This window comes from Schistocerca americana, unplaced genomic scaffold (genome assembly GCF_021461395.2).
Source record: "Schistocerca americana isolate TAMUIC-IGC-003095 unplaced genomic scaffold, iqSchAmer2.1 HiC_scaffold_15, whole genome shotgun sequence".
Lineage (NCBI taxonomy): Eukaryota > Metazoa > Arthropoda > Insecta > Orthoptera > Acrididae > Schistocerca > Schistocerca americana.
Genome location: NW_025725583.1, coordinates 326292 through 339941, shown reverse-complemented (window position 1 = coordinate 339941; position 13650 = coordinate 326292). Strand labels below are relative to the sequence as shown.

The 13650-nt window shown below is 37.0% G+C and overlaps 1 protein-coding gene across 1 annotated transcript in view; it reads right to left on the bottom strand.

Annotated features, from left to right (window-relative positions):
• The window catches only part of LOC124569467 (pancreatic triacylglycerol lipase-like), a 123230-nt gene that overhangs the window by 83531 nt on the left and 26049 nt on the right, over nucleotides 1–13650 (bottom strand). The window contains exons 3-4 of the mRNA XM_047131080.1: nucleotides 6627–6781; nucleotides 5331–5450 (exon numbers count right to left, since the gene is read on the bottom strand). Of these exons, the coding sequence (XP_046987036.1) occupies nucleotides 5331–5450; nucleotides 6627–6781 (275 nt within the window). The remainder of the gene's footprint in view (nucleotides 1–5330; nucleotides 5451–6626; nucleotides 6782–13650) is intronic.

Sequence of the window (13650 nt, the reverse complement as noted above, 5' to 3'; positions counted from 1 at the left end):
GGACCAACTTACCACTAAATCTGAGGGGGTTGTGATGGGAGTTTTGCTTGTAAGTAACCTATTCAGTCTGCCTTTTTTATCTGAACCTTCCATAAATTTAATATTGGACACAGTGTGCTACCTCTTACTGACTGTGTGGGAACAAGGCATAGCAGATGACGGCTCACCATTGGCATTACACAAATGAGAGTGTCATCTACTCTCCCATAAACTAATCATCAGAAATCATAAGTGACTTTAATAAAATTATAGCTGCAATCTAAAACTGCATAGAAGGTAAAGTTTAAAACATATCCAGGATTGCAGTGCCTCCTGGGTCAGTCCATATCTTGTCATTTCTTTCTGAAGAAAAAAGTTTTCTGAATTATGTGTGGAGTTCCCCTGAGAACATATTGTCTTAATCTTTTTAAGAAACTTGGGATACTTACCCCTACTTAACATTATATTTATCCGATTAAAAGTTTCTTGGCTGACAATCCAGTGCACTATGAAACCAACGAAATTAACCATGTTCACAAAACAAATAGAAAAGCTGACAGCCAATGTGATTTGAAAAACCTAACATGGTTACAGAAAGGTGTACAGAATTCCAGGATTAAAATATTTAATTCATTGTCAAATAACATCCAAGGTCTACATAGTAATAGTGCTTTATTTAAAAATACAATAAAAATCTATTTACTTGTTAAAACTTTTTTTCAGTAGATGGATTTTTAACAGATATATATAAAATTCTTATGCACATGTTTTTATTGTTTGTTTGCTATGTATTGTTGTGCGACATATGCAAATCCTTGAATGAAGTCTTTTTCACTTTTCTTCTGTTTCTATTTGAGTTTTATGTTTTCATTTTCCATGCCACTGTTTTTGAAGAAACTGACAATATATTTACAAAATTTCATTTCTTTCATATCACTTGCTTTCAGTTTACTTTCTGGAAATAATCATCAATTTCTGTCTTCCAGAATGAGAATTTCACTCTGCAGCAGAGTGTGCACTGATATGAAACTTCCTGGCAGATTAAAACTGTGTGCCGGCCCGAGACTCGAACTCGAGACCTTTGCCTTTTGCTGGCAAGTACTCTACCATCTGAGCTACCCAAGCACGACTCACACTCTGTCCTCACAGCTTTACTGCTGCCAGTACCTCATCTCCTACTTTCCAAACTTCACAGAATCTCTCCCGAGTTCGAGTCTCGGTCCAGCACACAGTTTTAATCTGCCAGGAAGTTTCAATTTCTTTCTTTCCCAATTTTCATTTGCTAATTTCCTAATTATTTTCATTTTCAAAATATTGTAATTGTCAAATGAGTTTTGTAATGCAGACTTTAGTAAAATATAAACTCATTTCAGCACCCCATTACGTGTGATAATTGTTTCCTTGATCACAATGTATTTGCTCTCTTCCTCTAGTGAACAAACTTTGTTCACAAGATTTACATCACTTAGCTGCTCAAATTCCGTTACACAGATATCAGTATTTAAAATTTCACAGATGTTTTCATCGGGTAGCTGTTTACAACCAGAAATTTGGATTCCAAATTAAAATATTTGTTCTAATTAGGACAAAACACTTTATAATGCATTTTTCAGATTTTCAAAAAACAGTGAAATATGCATTGATATACTGCACCCAGATAATCAGAAGCTTGTTGTTCTGAAAATTCTAACAGCTTTTGACCATTACAGTTTTTTGTTTTGGGGTTTCAAAACATGAGAAACTGACTAATTTCCCAAACATTTTAAGAAATAAATTTGAGTATACCTGCAAAACTATCCAAGCTATAGAGTAGCCTCCAGCATAATTTTAAAGTCCTTGAATTGTTCTTTAGTTTGGTATGCAACATAGCACTACTGTGAGATTAATTTAACATTGCAAAAACCCAGAGATTTGAGGTTTTCAAGTCCTTAAAAACAACCCTTTTATTTTTTCTCAGAGAAATATGTGTGTTTCTTACCTATCTCTGTTTGCCTTTGAAAAAATCTGAGGACGGAGAAAGAATGGACTGCAAAGGAAGTTAATTTATAAATACAGTTCTGAAGATCAGTCCTACCATCAGCCAAGCCATACTGCCTCTTTTTTTTTTTTTTTTTGCATTCTGTAATCAGGATAATATTTAACTGAAACATTTTAATCATATCTTCATCTAAGACACACACACACACACACACACACACACACACACACACACACACACAAATATGCAAAAATATGATGCACAGGAAAGCAATCGTCTGAGTGGGATGCAGATTGGTAGATGTGATGTAGAGATGAACAGATAAACAAATGATTACATTTTTGGAAAAACTGGATGATTTATTTAAGAGGAAGAGCTCCATAAATTCAGCGAGTAAATAATGTGTTGGTCCACCTCTGGCTCTTATGCAGGCAGTTATTCAACATGGCATTGATTGAAAAAGTTGTTAGATGTCCTACTGAGGAATACTATGCCAGATTTTGTCCAATTGGTGTGCTAAACTGTCAAAATTCTGAGACGGTTGGTGGGCAATGCCCGTAATGCTCCAAATGTTCCCAACTGGGGAGAGATCTGCCAACCTTGCTGGCCATAGTAAAGTTTGGCAAGTATGAACACACATAGAAACTCTTGCCTTGTGCGGGTGGGCATTATCTTGCTGAAATGTAAGCCCAGGATGGTTTGCCATTCATGGCAACAAGACAGGGGGTAGATTACCATTAATATACTGTTTTACTATAAGGGTGTCATGAATGGCAACCAAAAGGGTCCTGCTATGAAAAGAAACTGCTCTTGGTTGTTGGGTTGTATGGCAGGCAATAGGTTGATATTCCACCAATGTCTGGGGCATCCCCAGACATGTCTTTGCTGGTAATCAGGGCCCAATTCAAAGCAGGACTCATCACTAAAGACAATTCTACTCCAGTCAATGAGATTCCAACCAATGACATGTCTGGAGATGTCCTGGACAGTTGTGGGATACCAACCCGAATGTCACCTGCCATACAGCCCGACAACCAGGAGTCACGGGCTGGGGTACCATTTCATTTCATAGCAGGGAGGAGGGGGTGAGGGGGGCCCAACTGCTCTGTGGAGCTTCTTTATTTTATTTATTTTTATTCTCTGTGTCTGAAAAAGATTGCTTAGACTCTTCTAACAAAAATTTACATGATATCATTACAGTCATTCTTACGCAGTTGTTTCTACTTTTGTTAACATTTTATTACTTAAATGTATTTTGAGGTTAATACTATAGAACTAATAAACATGAAATTCAATTTTTAGTAATACCTCAGCTTGGTTTTTTAACTGTTTGTAATTAAAATCTCTAAATTCTTCTACATTATTCCTCTACTATGCAGTGCAAACTATTGTTTGTAAACACATGTTAATATCTGATACTATGAGCTCCAAATCTTTGATTTATTTGACATGAACTGTCCCTCCTATACTTTAATAAATTTACAATAATTGTTGGCCTCTTTAGCAACCAGTGCAGCAGTCAGTTCCAACACTGGGTTAGGGCTGATCTGTCTCTCACCAACCATGATAATGTCACATTTATGGCGACCCCAAATCAACAAATAGGATAGAAGCAGGAACATAACCCTTTGCGTAAAGTCCCAATAAATCAGTTCATAGGAGTTCACATGAATTGCAGATACAATAAGTTGTGTACTTGATATCTACAACCATTTACTGTCTCATATATATGACACTAAAATTGTTTAAGCTTTACAGCCCACTGATATCAACCTTAGTATGACTATAGAGGAAGCATTATCAGACATTGAGAATAATAACATGTATCTCACATTTATGACTTTCTGATAACACTATGCATGGTGCACAGATACACATCACAATTCAGAAAATTGTACTAGAGATATATGCTCTCACATATGCACATGAAGCCACCCAAATGCACAGTGCTGCAGCTGTGGAGCTTTCCATTAGTGTGTGTGTGTGTGTGTGTGTGTGTGTGTGTGTGTGTGTGTGTGTGTGTGTAAAACATATGATTAAAATCTTCTCAGATGTTCTGCCAGATTGTATGATTGGTTCTGCATAAATTTTCAGCAGCAACAATTGGTGTCACGTCCAGGTGAATGTTGAGGATTAATGGGCTAGTCCTCTGTGGTGACCTATTATGGTTTTATTGACACACGTACTCATGGGTGGCAGAAGCAATGATGGAAGAATGGGGCTGAGCACTGGAAAGTCAGTTGTTGCTATGTCATCACTGGATTCACATTGTGCTTTATTGTACCCTCAGTATGCCAGTACAGGGTCCACCCTCTTGGTAAGTTGGAATTTGTTGTCATTGTTTATCAGGCTCTGGTCAATTCAAATTCTACCACTTCTTTGGGCAAACTACTACTTTGTGAAAATCCAAGAAGAATATAAAATGCAGTTGAAAGTGAAGTTTTCCAGGTAGTGTATTAATTTGTTGGATTCTGTAGCCATGATAGTTAGCCTTCCTTGTGTAATAGTCAAATTACTGCTTTTGAAATTTTTATTATGCAGCAGCCAACCAGTGAGAGTTACGTGGTCACCTGATGATACTGCTGATCATGTACTGACACAGTGTCTGAAGATGTTTCTCTTTAAGTGTTCAAACTTCTTAGCAAGCAGTTCCCCACCTCTGCTAGTGATCATAGATATGCTCAGGCATTGGTTATTTTTCTTGTGTGTACTACCACTACTTCTGTATCACTTTTTCTCCTAGCTGATTCTCCTTAGTGAGAACAGCACACAGGGTTGTATGCACCTTTAAGGTATTTTACTCTACTTCTCTTACTGAACATATACCACATTTTATTAAAGACCAACTCTCAATAGAGACTAGGTGTCCTACTCATTATGCTTCCTGCAATTACATACCCACATCATTCAGGTATTCTGGCCAGAGGTACTGTGTTACAGTATTAGTTGCAGTGTTTATCGAATACAACTTCCATGCTGAAAGAAGACTACCTTATAATCTGTTATTCTGGCACTTGTATCCAGTTCTTGGGTTTGGTGTAAATGCATGGAGGCTTTTGTGGTAATATTTCCCTGTTAAGATTTTCATCACAAGTATTTCATTAAAAAAAAAAAGTTCACAGATTGCTGCACATCTTACAGCAGTTAATCATTCCCAAATTGAGCAAAAACTTAACTAATAAATATGTAAAATATCATAACTAGACAAAATTAAGTTAAAAACTGTCATTACCTTCATTAAATAACAATAACACACATTATAATATTCATCCTGTCAGAGGTTGGTAGATATAAAGTTGTATTATTTCAACAATAATTTATGAAAGTAAGTACAAAGTATTAAATGATAAATATATTGTTCTTTAAAACTTACTTTAACCCAGTTACTAAGTGGTGTATCAATAAATCCATGAATTATCATTTTTGTAGGTTTCTTTGGATCAAAATTTGACTTGCGTATTGTGTAGTCATTTTGAACCCTCAAAACTTGTCCCTGAAATGTGAAAGCAGAATTCTAAACAATATAATCACTGTATGGGAAAATAACTGATTAGAACAACTAAAAATGCATTATAGCTTCATTCAGGTTAGCTCTTTGTGTGTGAATCTGGTCTGAAATAATGATATCAAACAAAAAGAGAAACATTTAGTTCTGGGATATACATGTAAGAATTGAAGTAAAACTCTGTAAATTATATTATGTGTGAAGCATTAGAAAGGCCTGTAGTTCTGACAGTTGCATGATCAGTAGCATATATTCCCATCTGATTTAGGGAGATAGAGCAAAATTTTTCTTCTAAGAACATGAACCATTCATGGTTAAAAGGTTAAAATGTGATCTTGTGATGAAAGTTTTGTTCATAGTTACATAAAGAAGCCAAATACATATTTATGAGTTGCTTGTTTTTGGGCACAGGGATCCTTCCCATCAAAAAAAGTCCTGGTTAACATGATACAACAGAAATTATCTCTTGTTGTCTTGAGATTTTAAACATTAATAACTCAGACACCTCTTAGCATGAAATAACTTCCAGCCATTGAAAAATGTGTGTTGTGATGATACGTGTAATCTTCTACTAACTTCCCCATTTTTTGGGGTCTCTGTTTCCCATGAACACTTCGTTAGAAAGAAATGAGAGAAACTTATATTCTTACAATATGAGACACTTGATGACACTATATTACCTTAGCCTCCAGTGGAGAGAAAATTTTTCCCCATAAATGAAGTAATCTGTGTTTTGTATGTTTCCATATTTTAGCTATTTGTGTTTTCTAATAGACAGAAATAGAGCAACTGTCCACTGTTCACTTCAATTAGTGTGCAATAGCACTTTAAGTACATTTAGCCTGCCTGCTATACTATGTCAAGTTACACTACTCAAATACACAGACTCAGTTTAGATCTGACCCTCCTCCCTACTTTAAGTATGGGCTTATCATAATATTCCACATTTGAGCTGCTGCTGTTGCATTTATGTGTAACAAACAGTTACTTACTTCTTTCAGAAAGTAACGATTTGTCTGTCAACTCACAAATATTGAAGTTTGTATACATTACATAATTTCACATAAAAATTGAATCACATAGCAAGTATACACACACCTCATTTCACCACATACACAAATAAATTTTTCTTCTAGATATTATAAGCAACAGTACTTGTCTTACCTCTGTAGGATTCTTGCGAGTGTATAAAATGAAGCGAGTGCCAATGACAGAGCGAGGAAGTGGAAATACATTGAAAGGTCGATATATGAGATGGTACCATTCACGTGTTACATTTAGACATCCAAGTTCATCATAACAGCGGGTTTCATTTTCAACTGGGGAAAAAAAGAGACATCAAAGGCACATAATAAAAGAGTATTGACTCAAATATAAAACTGCTGACAGAATTAACTGGCAGACTTGCTTACAAACTACTAAACATCAGCTTTGTTCTGTACACATTTGAGTGATTGTAACACAAAAAATATTATATTAAAACAATTACTGAAGTAGGAACTTGACACAGACTAATTAGTGTTCACTGATTCAAGCACTACATTTAGTATTCAGTAACAGTCCATTAGGTCCTTGCTGAAATATCAAACATATTTCTAATGCCATATTGTAGCAGTTCAGCATCAAAAATCTATTTTGAACTTCATGTACTTACAATGGCAACAATGGTACTTTAATGAAAAATAAGAAGAAATGACAGCCGGTGCAATTCTAGGAACCTGCTTCATAGGTGGATACAATTGTTGTGTTCAACATACATTCTTTTTGAGTGCAACTGTAAAACATAAAACAGCAAGTGTCTTTGTAACATATCATTAAATATGTACAGTTATAGAAGCATTTTTCATTCGTCCTTGAATTTCCTGCTTTTGAATTTATACAGAGTGTTCCAAACTAATGTATACACTGTTTGAAACTGAATCACTCTTTAATTAAAGTGGATAGAAATAACTTTTTTGGGTGAGAATTCAGAAGACGGTGAAAACATAGCAATGTTTCCATTTGATGAAGGTTTGGAAATAAACATGGCATTATCATTTCAAGAATGGAAGTGGGTACTAAAGTGTTATTGGAAAACAGACACCGTGAGATTTGACAACAATGGACAGTCAATATCACCACCTTCACAGTTACCAACTACAAGAACCTGAGACAAGTCTGAAATTGATGGAATGGTATATGATGTGAAGAAGGGACACTGTAAAATAAAGAAATGTTCAACAGACAATAAAAGTTTTGATGTAGTGACTCAGGCATGCATACAATCTCTGAAAAAGTCTGTCAGGCAATGTTCTCATCAGACTGAGATAAGCAAAATCAGTGTTAACAGAATTTTGTGGACTCCTAGATGAAATGCTCAAATTCCAACACTTCTCCATGCTCTGAATGAGGATAAACTCAAGAGGCAAATTGAATTTTGTGAGTTGTGCATCAACATGTGTGAAGAAGGTGAGTGCTCTGAATGAGGATGATCTCAAGGGGAAAACAGAATGTTGTGAGTCATGACTCAAATGATTTGAAGAGGATCAATGTTTCCTTGATCTAAAGTCATTAATTGAATGAAGCAACCGTTAAACTCAGTGGAACTATTATCCACCATAAATGAGTGTACTGTGTTTAGGAAAATCCACCTGTTTCTGAAAAAAGGCATGATTATCTACCAGGAGTAGCAGTCTAGTGTTGTCTGTCATCTTAACCCATTAGCCTGGAATTAATTTTTTTGTGATTTTTTAAAAAAAAATTGCATTATTATGTCTGTAAAAGGCATAAATTACACAACAGTTGTTTTGACGTCATTACCGCCATTTGTGAGATATTTAGCTTTCACGACCTAAATTTATATGGATTACAACTTCAACTAAAATATGTAGGTTATTGAAATTTCTTATTACATATACAAGTTTTGTGCAAATTTATTATTCAGTCTTCATCATACAATTGATACCTTATAACACCTTCCAACTAATAATCAAAAATCAAACCTTGAACTCAGCATTATTTTACATGAAGTGGAATAAAACTGTCAATACACAGTCCCAAATTACACTTTGAACACATTGTTGTCACAATAGATTTACAGTTCTTGTGTGCACACCCTTTCTTCTTCTTTTCTTCTGTGTGCTGGATGAGGCGGTCAATCTTATCAAACGTAATTGAATCTGATATGCGGCTATCGGAACATGCCCTTGATGCAGATGGTCTCCCGGCTCCTTTTGGTAAAGCTTGGTGTATTTGCAAGTACACTGTTGCTACTTCTCTCTTGAAATCAAGCTGAGAAATAGTTTGCTTTCTTGCTTTATTATACAAAATCCTTCTGTTTTGTATGGCGACATCTGACATTCATGTAAAGAGACACCAGTACCATTTCTTGCTTCTTATTGCAATGCAATAGCATGCTAGATTCTGATCCATATGATCAGTACCTCCCATATATGTATTATATTTGGCTACCAGTTTTGGTCTGGGAATCATTATATTTCGCTTTTCTGGTTGCGAGAATCTCTTGACTTGGCCAACTTCTCGTGCACCACATGAAGAAGAGATCATTGTGACGACTGAGTTGTCCATCCACTGCACATACACAATCTTCATCTGTGTCTACATTCAGATCTGGGGGCTCAACAAACACATCACGTTCAATATCGTCATTATAAAGAATCTCCAGGGCCTCAGCAAGCGAGAAACCTCTTCTAAAACAAAAAAAGAGAAAATTCGTCCTTTTACTGAGTACAAGCGCCTAGCATTGCAATATGGCAACACCGACGTTCAAACGGCCTAAATGAACGCAATTTGTTTCACAGTATATGAGTATTTAAAGCACAACCATACTAAAAAAACAAATTATATATCGTAAGTTCCTGTGTAAAACATACTTACTCGAACTTATACTCCATTTTTCTTCATCTTTCAGCAAACAACGAGTTCCAGCACTGCTTACGCCACAGAATTTAAATGTATTGTTAAAACGATTGCATTGTAGTGATCTTTACAGTCTTGCAGAACGGAATCCAGTGCTGCCAACACTCTCGCTTTGTTGATGTCATGGAATCAACGATTTTTAAAAAGTATTACAAACGTTGCCATATGGCAACGCACGGGGTAATGGGTTAAGGGTTCATTGTGCCATACATCTTTGGGCTGATTGGCACAGGTGACTTACCTACAAATGTTGCGGACAATAACTCCATGTCTTAATAACATCTTTGACAATGAAGATTATTATTTTCATCAGAATGGAGCACCACCTCACTTTCACATGTGAGGTAATTTCTCAGTAACACGTTTCCTTTGAGAATAGATTAAGAGGAAGTGCTGTGGAGTCACTAGCTTGCCAACTGATTTAACCTCTTTAGACTTCTATCTGTATGGTACTCAAGAACACAGTGTATACAGAAAAGCAACAAACACTGGATGATCTAAAAGAGCAAACTGGGCAATCCAGCAATGTTATGTTGACAATTCATTGTGGTGGAAGGTGGTCATTTTGAGCATACTCCACCATAAGTTATGCCTAAATGTATATGACGCTAAAAACTTTTGAATTCTATGTGCTTTAATTAGAGAGACAGACAGTTTCAAAGAGTGTATATACATTATTTTGGGATACCTTGTAGATAAATTCCTCTGTATAACTATTTTTCCTTCATAAAACAAGAATGGAAACCCATAAAATAATTAAGAACAAAACAGACATATGAAAAGCTGCCGATTCAAAATGCATATAACACACTGAGGTGACAAAGTAATAGGATACCTCCTAATATCGTTTTGGACCTCCTTTTACCCAGCATAGTGCAGCAACTCTATTTGGCATGGAGTCAACAGGCTTTTGAAATCCCCTACAGCCATGCTGCATGTATACCCATCCATAATAGTGAAAGTGTTGCTGGTGCAGGATTTTGTGCACAAACCGACCTCTCAGTTATATCTCAATGATGTTCAATGGGATTTATATCAGGTGCCCCAGGTGGCCAAATCATTTTCTCTAATTGTCCAGAATGCTCTTCAAACCAGTTGCAAACAACTGTGGCCCAGTGACATGGCACACTGTCATCCATAAAAAATTCCATCATTGTCTGAGAACAAAGAGTCCGTGAATGGCTACAAATGGTCTTCAGGTAGCCAAACATAACCATTTCCAATCAATGATCGGTCCAGTTGGACCAGAGAACCCAGTCCGTTCCATTTAAACACAGTTCTCACCATTACGGAACCACCACCAGCTTGCACAGTGCCTTCTTGACAACTTGGATCCATGGCTTTGTGGGATCTGCGCCACACATGAAACCTACCATCAACTCCTACAAAGTGAAATCTGGATTCATCTGACCAGGCCACGGCTTTCCAGTCGTCTAGGGTCCAACTGATATAGTCACGAGCCCAGGAGAGGTGCTGCCACGCTGTTAGCAAAGACATTAGCATTGGTCGTCTGCTCCATAGCCCATTAATGCCAAATTTCACCATACTGTCCTAATGGAAATGTTCGTGGTATGTCCCACATTGATTTCTGTGGTTACTTCACACAGTGTTACTTATCTGTTAGCACTGACAAATCTGCACAAATGCTGCAGCTCTCAGTCATTAAGTGAAGGCTGCCAGGCACTGCATTGTCTGTGGTGAGAGGTAATGCCTGAAATTTGGTATTTTCAGCACACTCTTGACACTGTGGATCTCAGACTACTGAATTCCCTAATGATTTCTAAAATGGAGTGTTCCGTGCATTTAGCTCCAACTACCATTCTTCATTCAAAGTCTGTTAAACTCCCATTGTGTAGCCATAATCATGTCAGAAACCTTGTCATATGAATCACTTGAGTACAAATGACAGCTCCACCAATCCACTGGCTTTCTATGTCTTGAATAAATGATACTACTGCCATCTGTATATGTGGGTATCACTATCTCATGATTTTTGTGACCTAGAGTACACTGTCCAGTCACATTAATGTGACCACCACCTACGTTCAGTGTCAACATGCAGTAAACACTCCCAGGTAGGAGGTGGCAACATTAGCAGTGGAGGGTACATAAAGCATGTCGTGGGGATAAGGAAACCAGTGCAGCCATTGTCATAATGCAGAAACCATGCAATTTCGCTGACATGCAAAAGGCCGTGATCATTGGGTTTTGGGCCAAGGATGGAACCATTTCCGAAATGGCTAAGTTTGTAAACTTTTGATGGGCCGCCATTGTTAAAGTATACCATGGGTGGCAAAAAGGCGCTATCCAAAGCCCATGCTGACAGCTGTTCATCAGTGACGAAGGCTGGAATTTTCATGCCAGTACCCCAACTGGATAACCACCAAGTGATGACAGGGGTCTTTTCAGATGAATCACTGTTTATGCTCTACTGGACAGATGGTCATTGGTTTGCAGAGCGTGAAATGTCTGACAGCAAACACGCTGCAATAAGAAGGAAGCATTCTTGTCAGGAGAATGTTTTCATGACATTCTCTGACTGATCTCTTCATTATGGATGGCGCATGCTTCAATTCTTTACTGCAGACTTCAGGATCTACCAGTCATTAGCAAATAATCATATTATCTTTGACCTCTATACCCATCCAGGTGTATTTTCAATTAGCCCACGTAATCCTAAAAATTATTCCTTTATTTCAAATTCATTTCTGGTTTACTTAGATCTAAGTGCAAGTCTATTACAAAAATACGTTGGTCATTTTACTATACATTCCGCTTTGTATCTACAAGAAGTGTAAAGAATGGCTGCTTTTCATTTTCACAGCTGGTATCTTGTCCTCTATGAATTTGGAAACTGTCAATCTCCCTCCCCCTCCCCTACCCACCCCAATTTCGTTTTTGCAAATGTACTGACTTCCACTTTCAACTTTTGAATCATCAGACTTTTCTCCAATTGAACTTTCGTCACTAATTTTGGCACATACTTGTTCTGGGCGTAAGCTGACCGCTGAAAGATTGTATATATGTTCATTGTCTTTGTAGCTCCTTTGTCTTGGCAGGGTTTTAATTTTCTATTTTAAGCACAGCTTAAATATGACTTCTGTCTAGACACTACGGATTTAACATAATACAAATGTTTAAGAACGGAAAACATAATAAAAACAAGCAACACGTTTACATTAATGCAAGCACAGCTTGGAAGAAGAGGAAATAAAATGCACTACCCAGATAACTGATGTACACAATTGTAACGTCCAAGTCGCTTTCTATTAGCAGTTTACTTGCTCTGTAAAATTACGTCCATCACAAATTTACAAAAAGACTTTTCGGATTCTTAGCAGAAGAGCATATTGTTGTCAACACAACTTTAAGGAAATACAGCACTGAATAACATAGCGCACTCATCGCGCTAATTTAGTGTGTCGGGCTCAGCTTGTGTAGGAAAATAGTACTGGTGGAATCTGTGCGAAGGGCTCACCGCTAGCCGCCACATGTTATAGCTTTCTGGCTAACATTAAACAAGAAAAGCTACGAAATACTTGCTGGCATCCTTCTGTTACTTCTCCTTTATGAGCTTCCGTGAACGTAAGAGCACATTTTTAATAAATCAATAAAAGCCAGTTTGGGGGCCTATTAGTACGGGGGCTTTCCCGTACTGCGGGTTCTCCGACGCTATTATTTATGCCACTTCTTGTACTTCATTGACGAGGAGAAACATTTTAATCGAGAAGGCATACAGTTATGTTTATAATACATTAAATAAAATGACCGTAGCTATTCCTTTTCCTCTGAAGAATATACTGTATTTTATTGTTCATAGGAGAAATAAAAAACTCTCTTTCCATAAAGAACCTCAGTGTCCACTGCATTACTGTAGCACTTTGCTCAGCTACCTGAAATTGGTGCTACATTGTTCTGTACACTACGTCCACACTAACATCAATACTGTCCGTACAAACCAAGTTGACACGGTGCGATGGCTGATGGTAGTGACCGTAGAGCCATTTCCTGTTTTATACGGTTGCTCCCATCAGCCACCACGCTGTGTCAGCACGGTATGATTGCTATACTTTGCCAGTCACTCTAATTTAGATTCCATTGCTGTTTCATTATACAAAATGCATAACTTAAGCTCAGCATGATTATTTACACATGACTGTGACAACAATGAAACATGAAGAAGTTGCTTGTTTGAATGGAAGATGAGTATAAATGCGGAAACCTAGTTTGTTTTTGGTATATAAAATAAATGTTCACTGCTATTTTATTT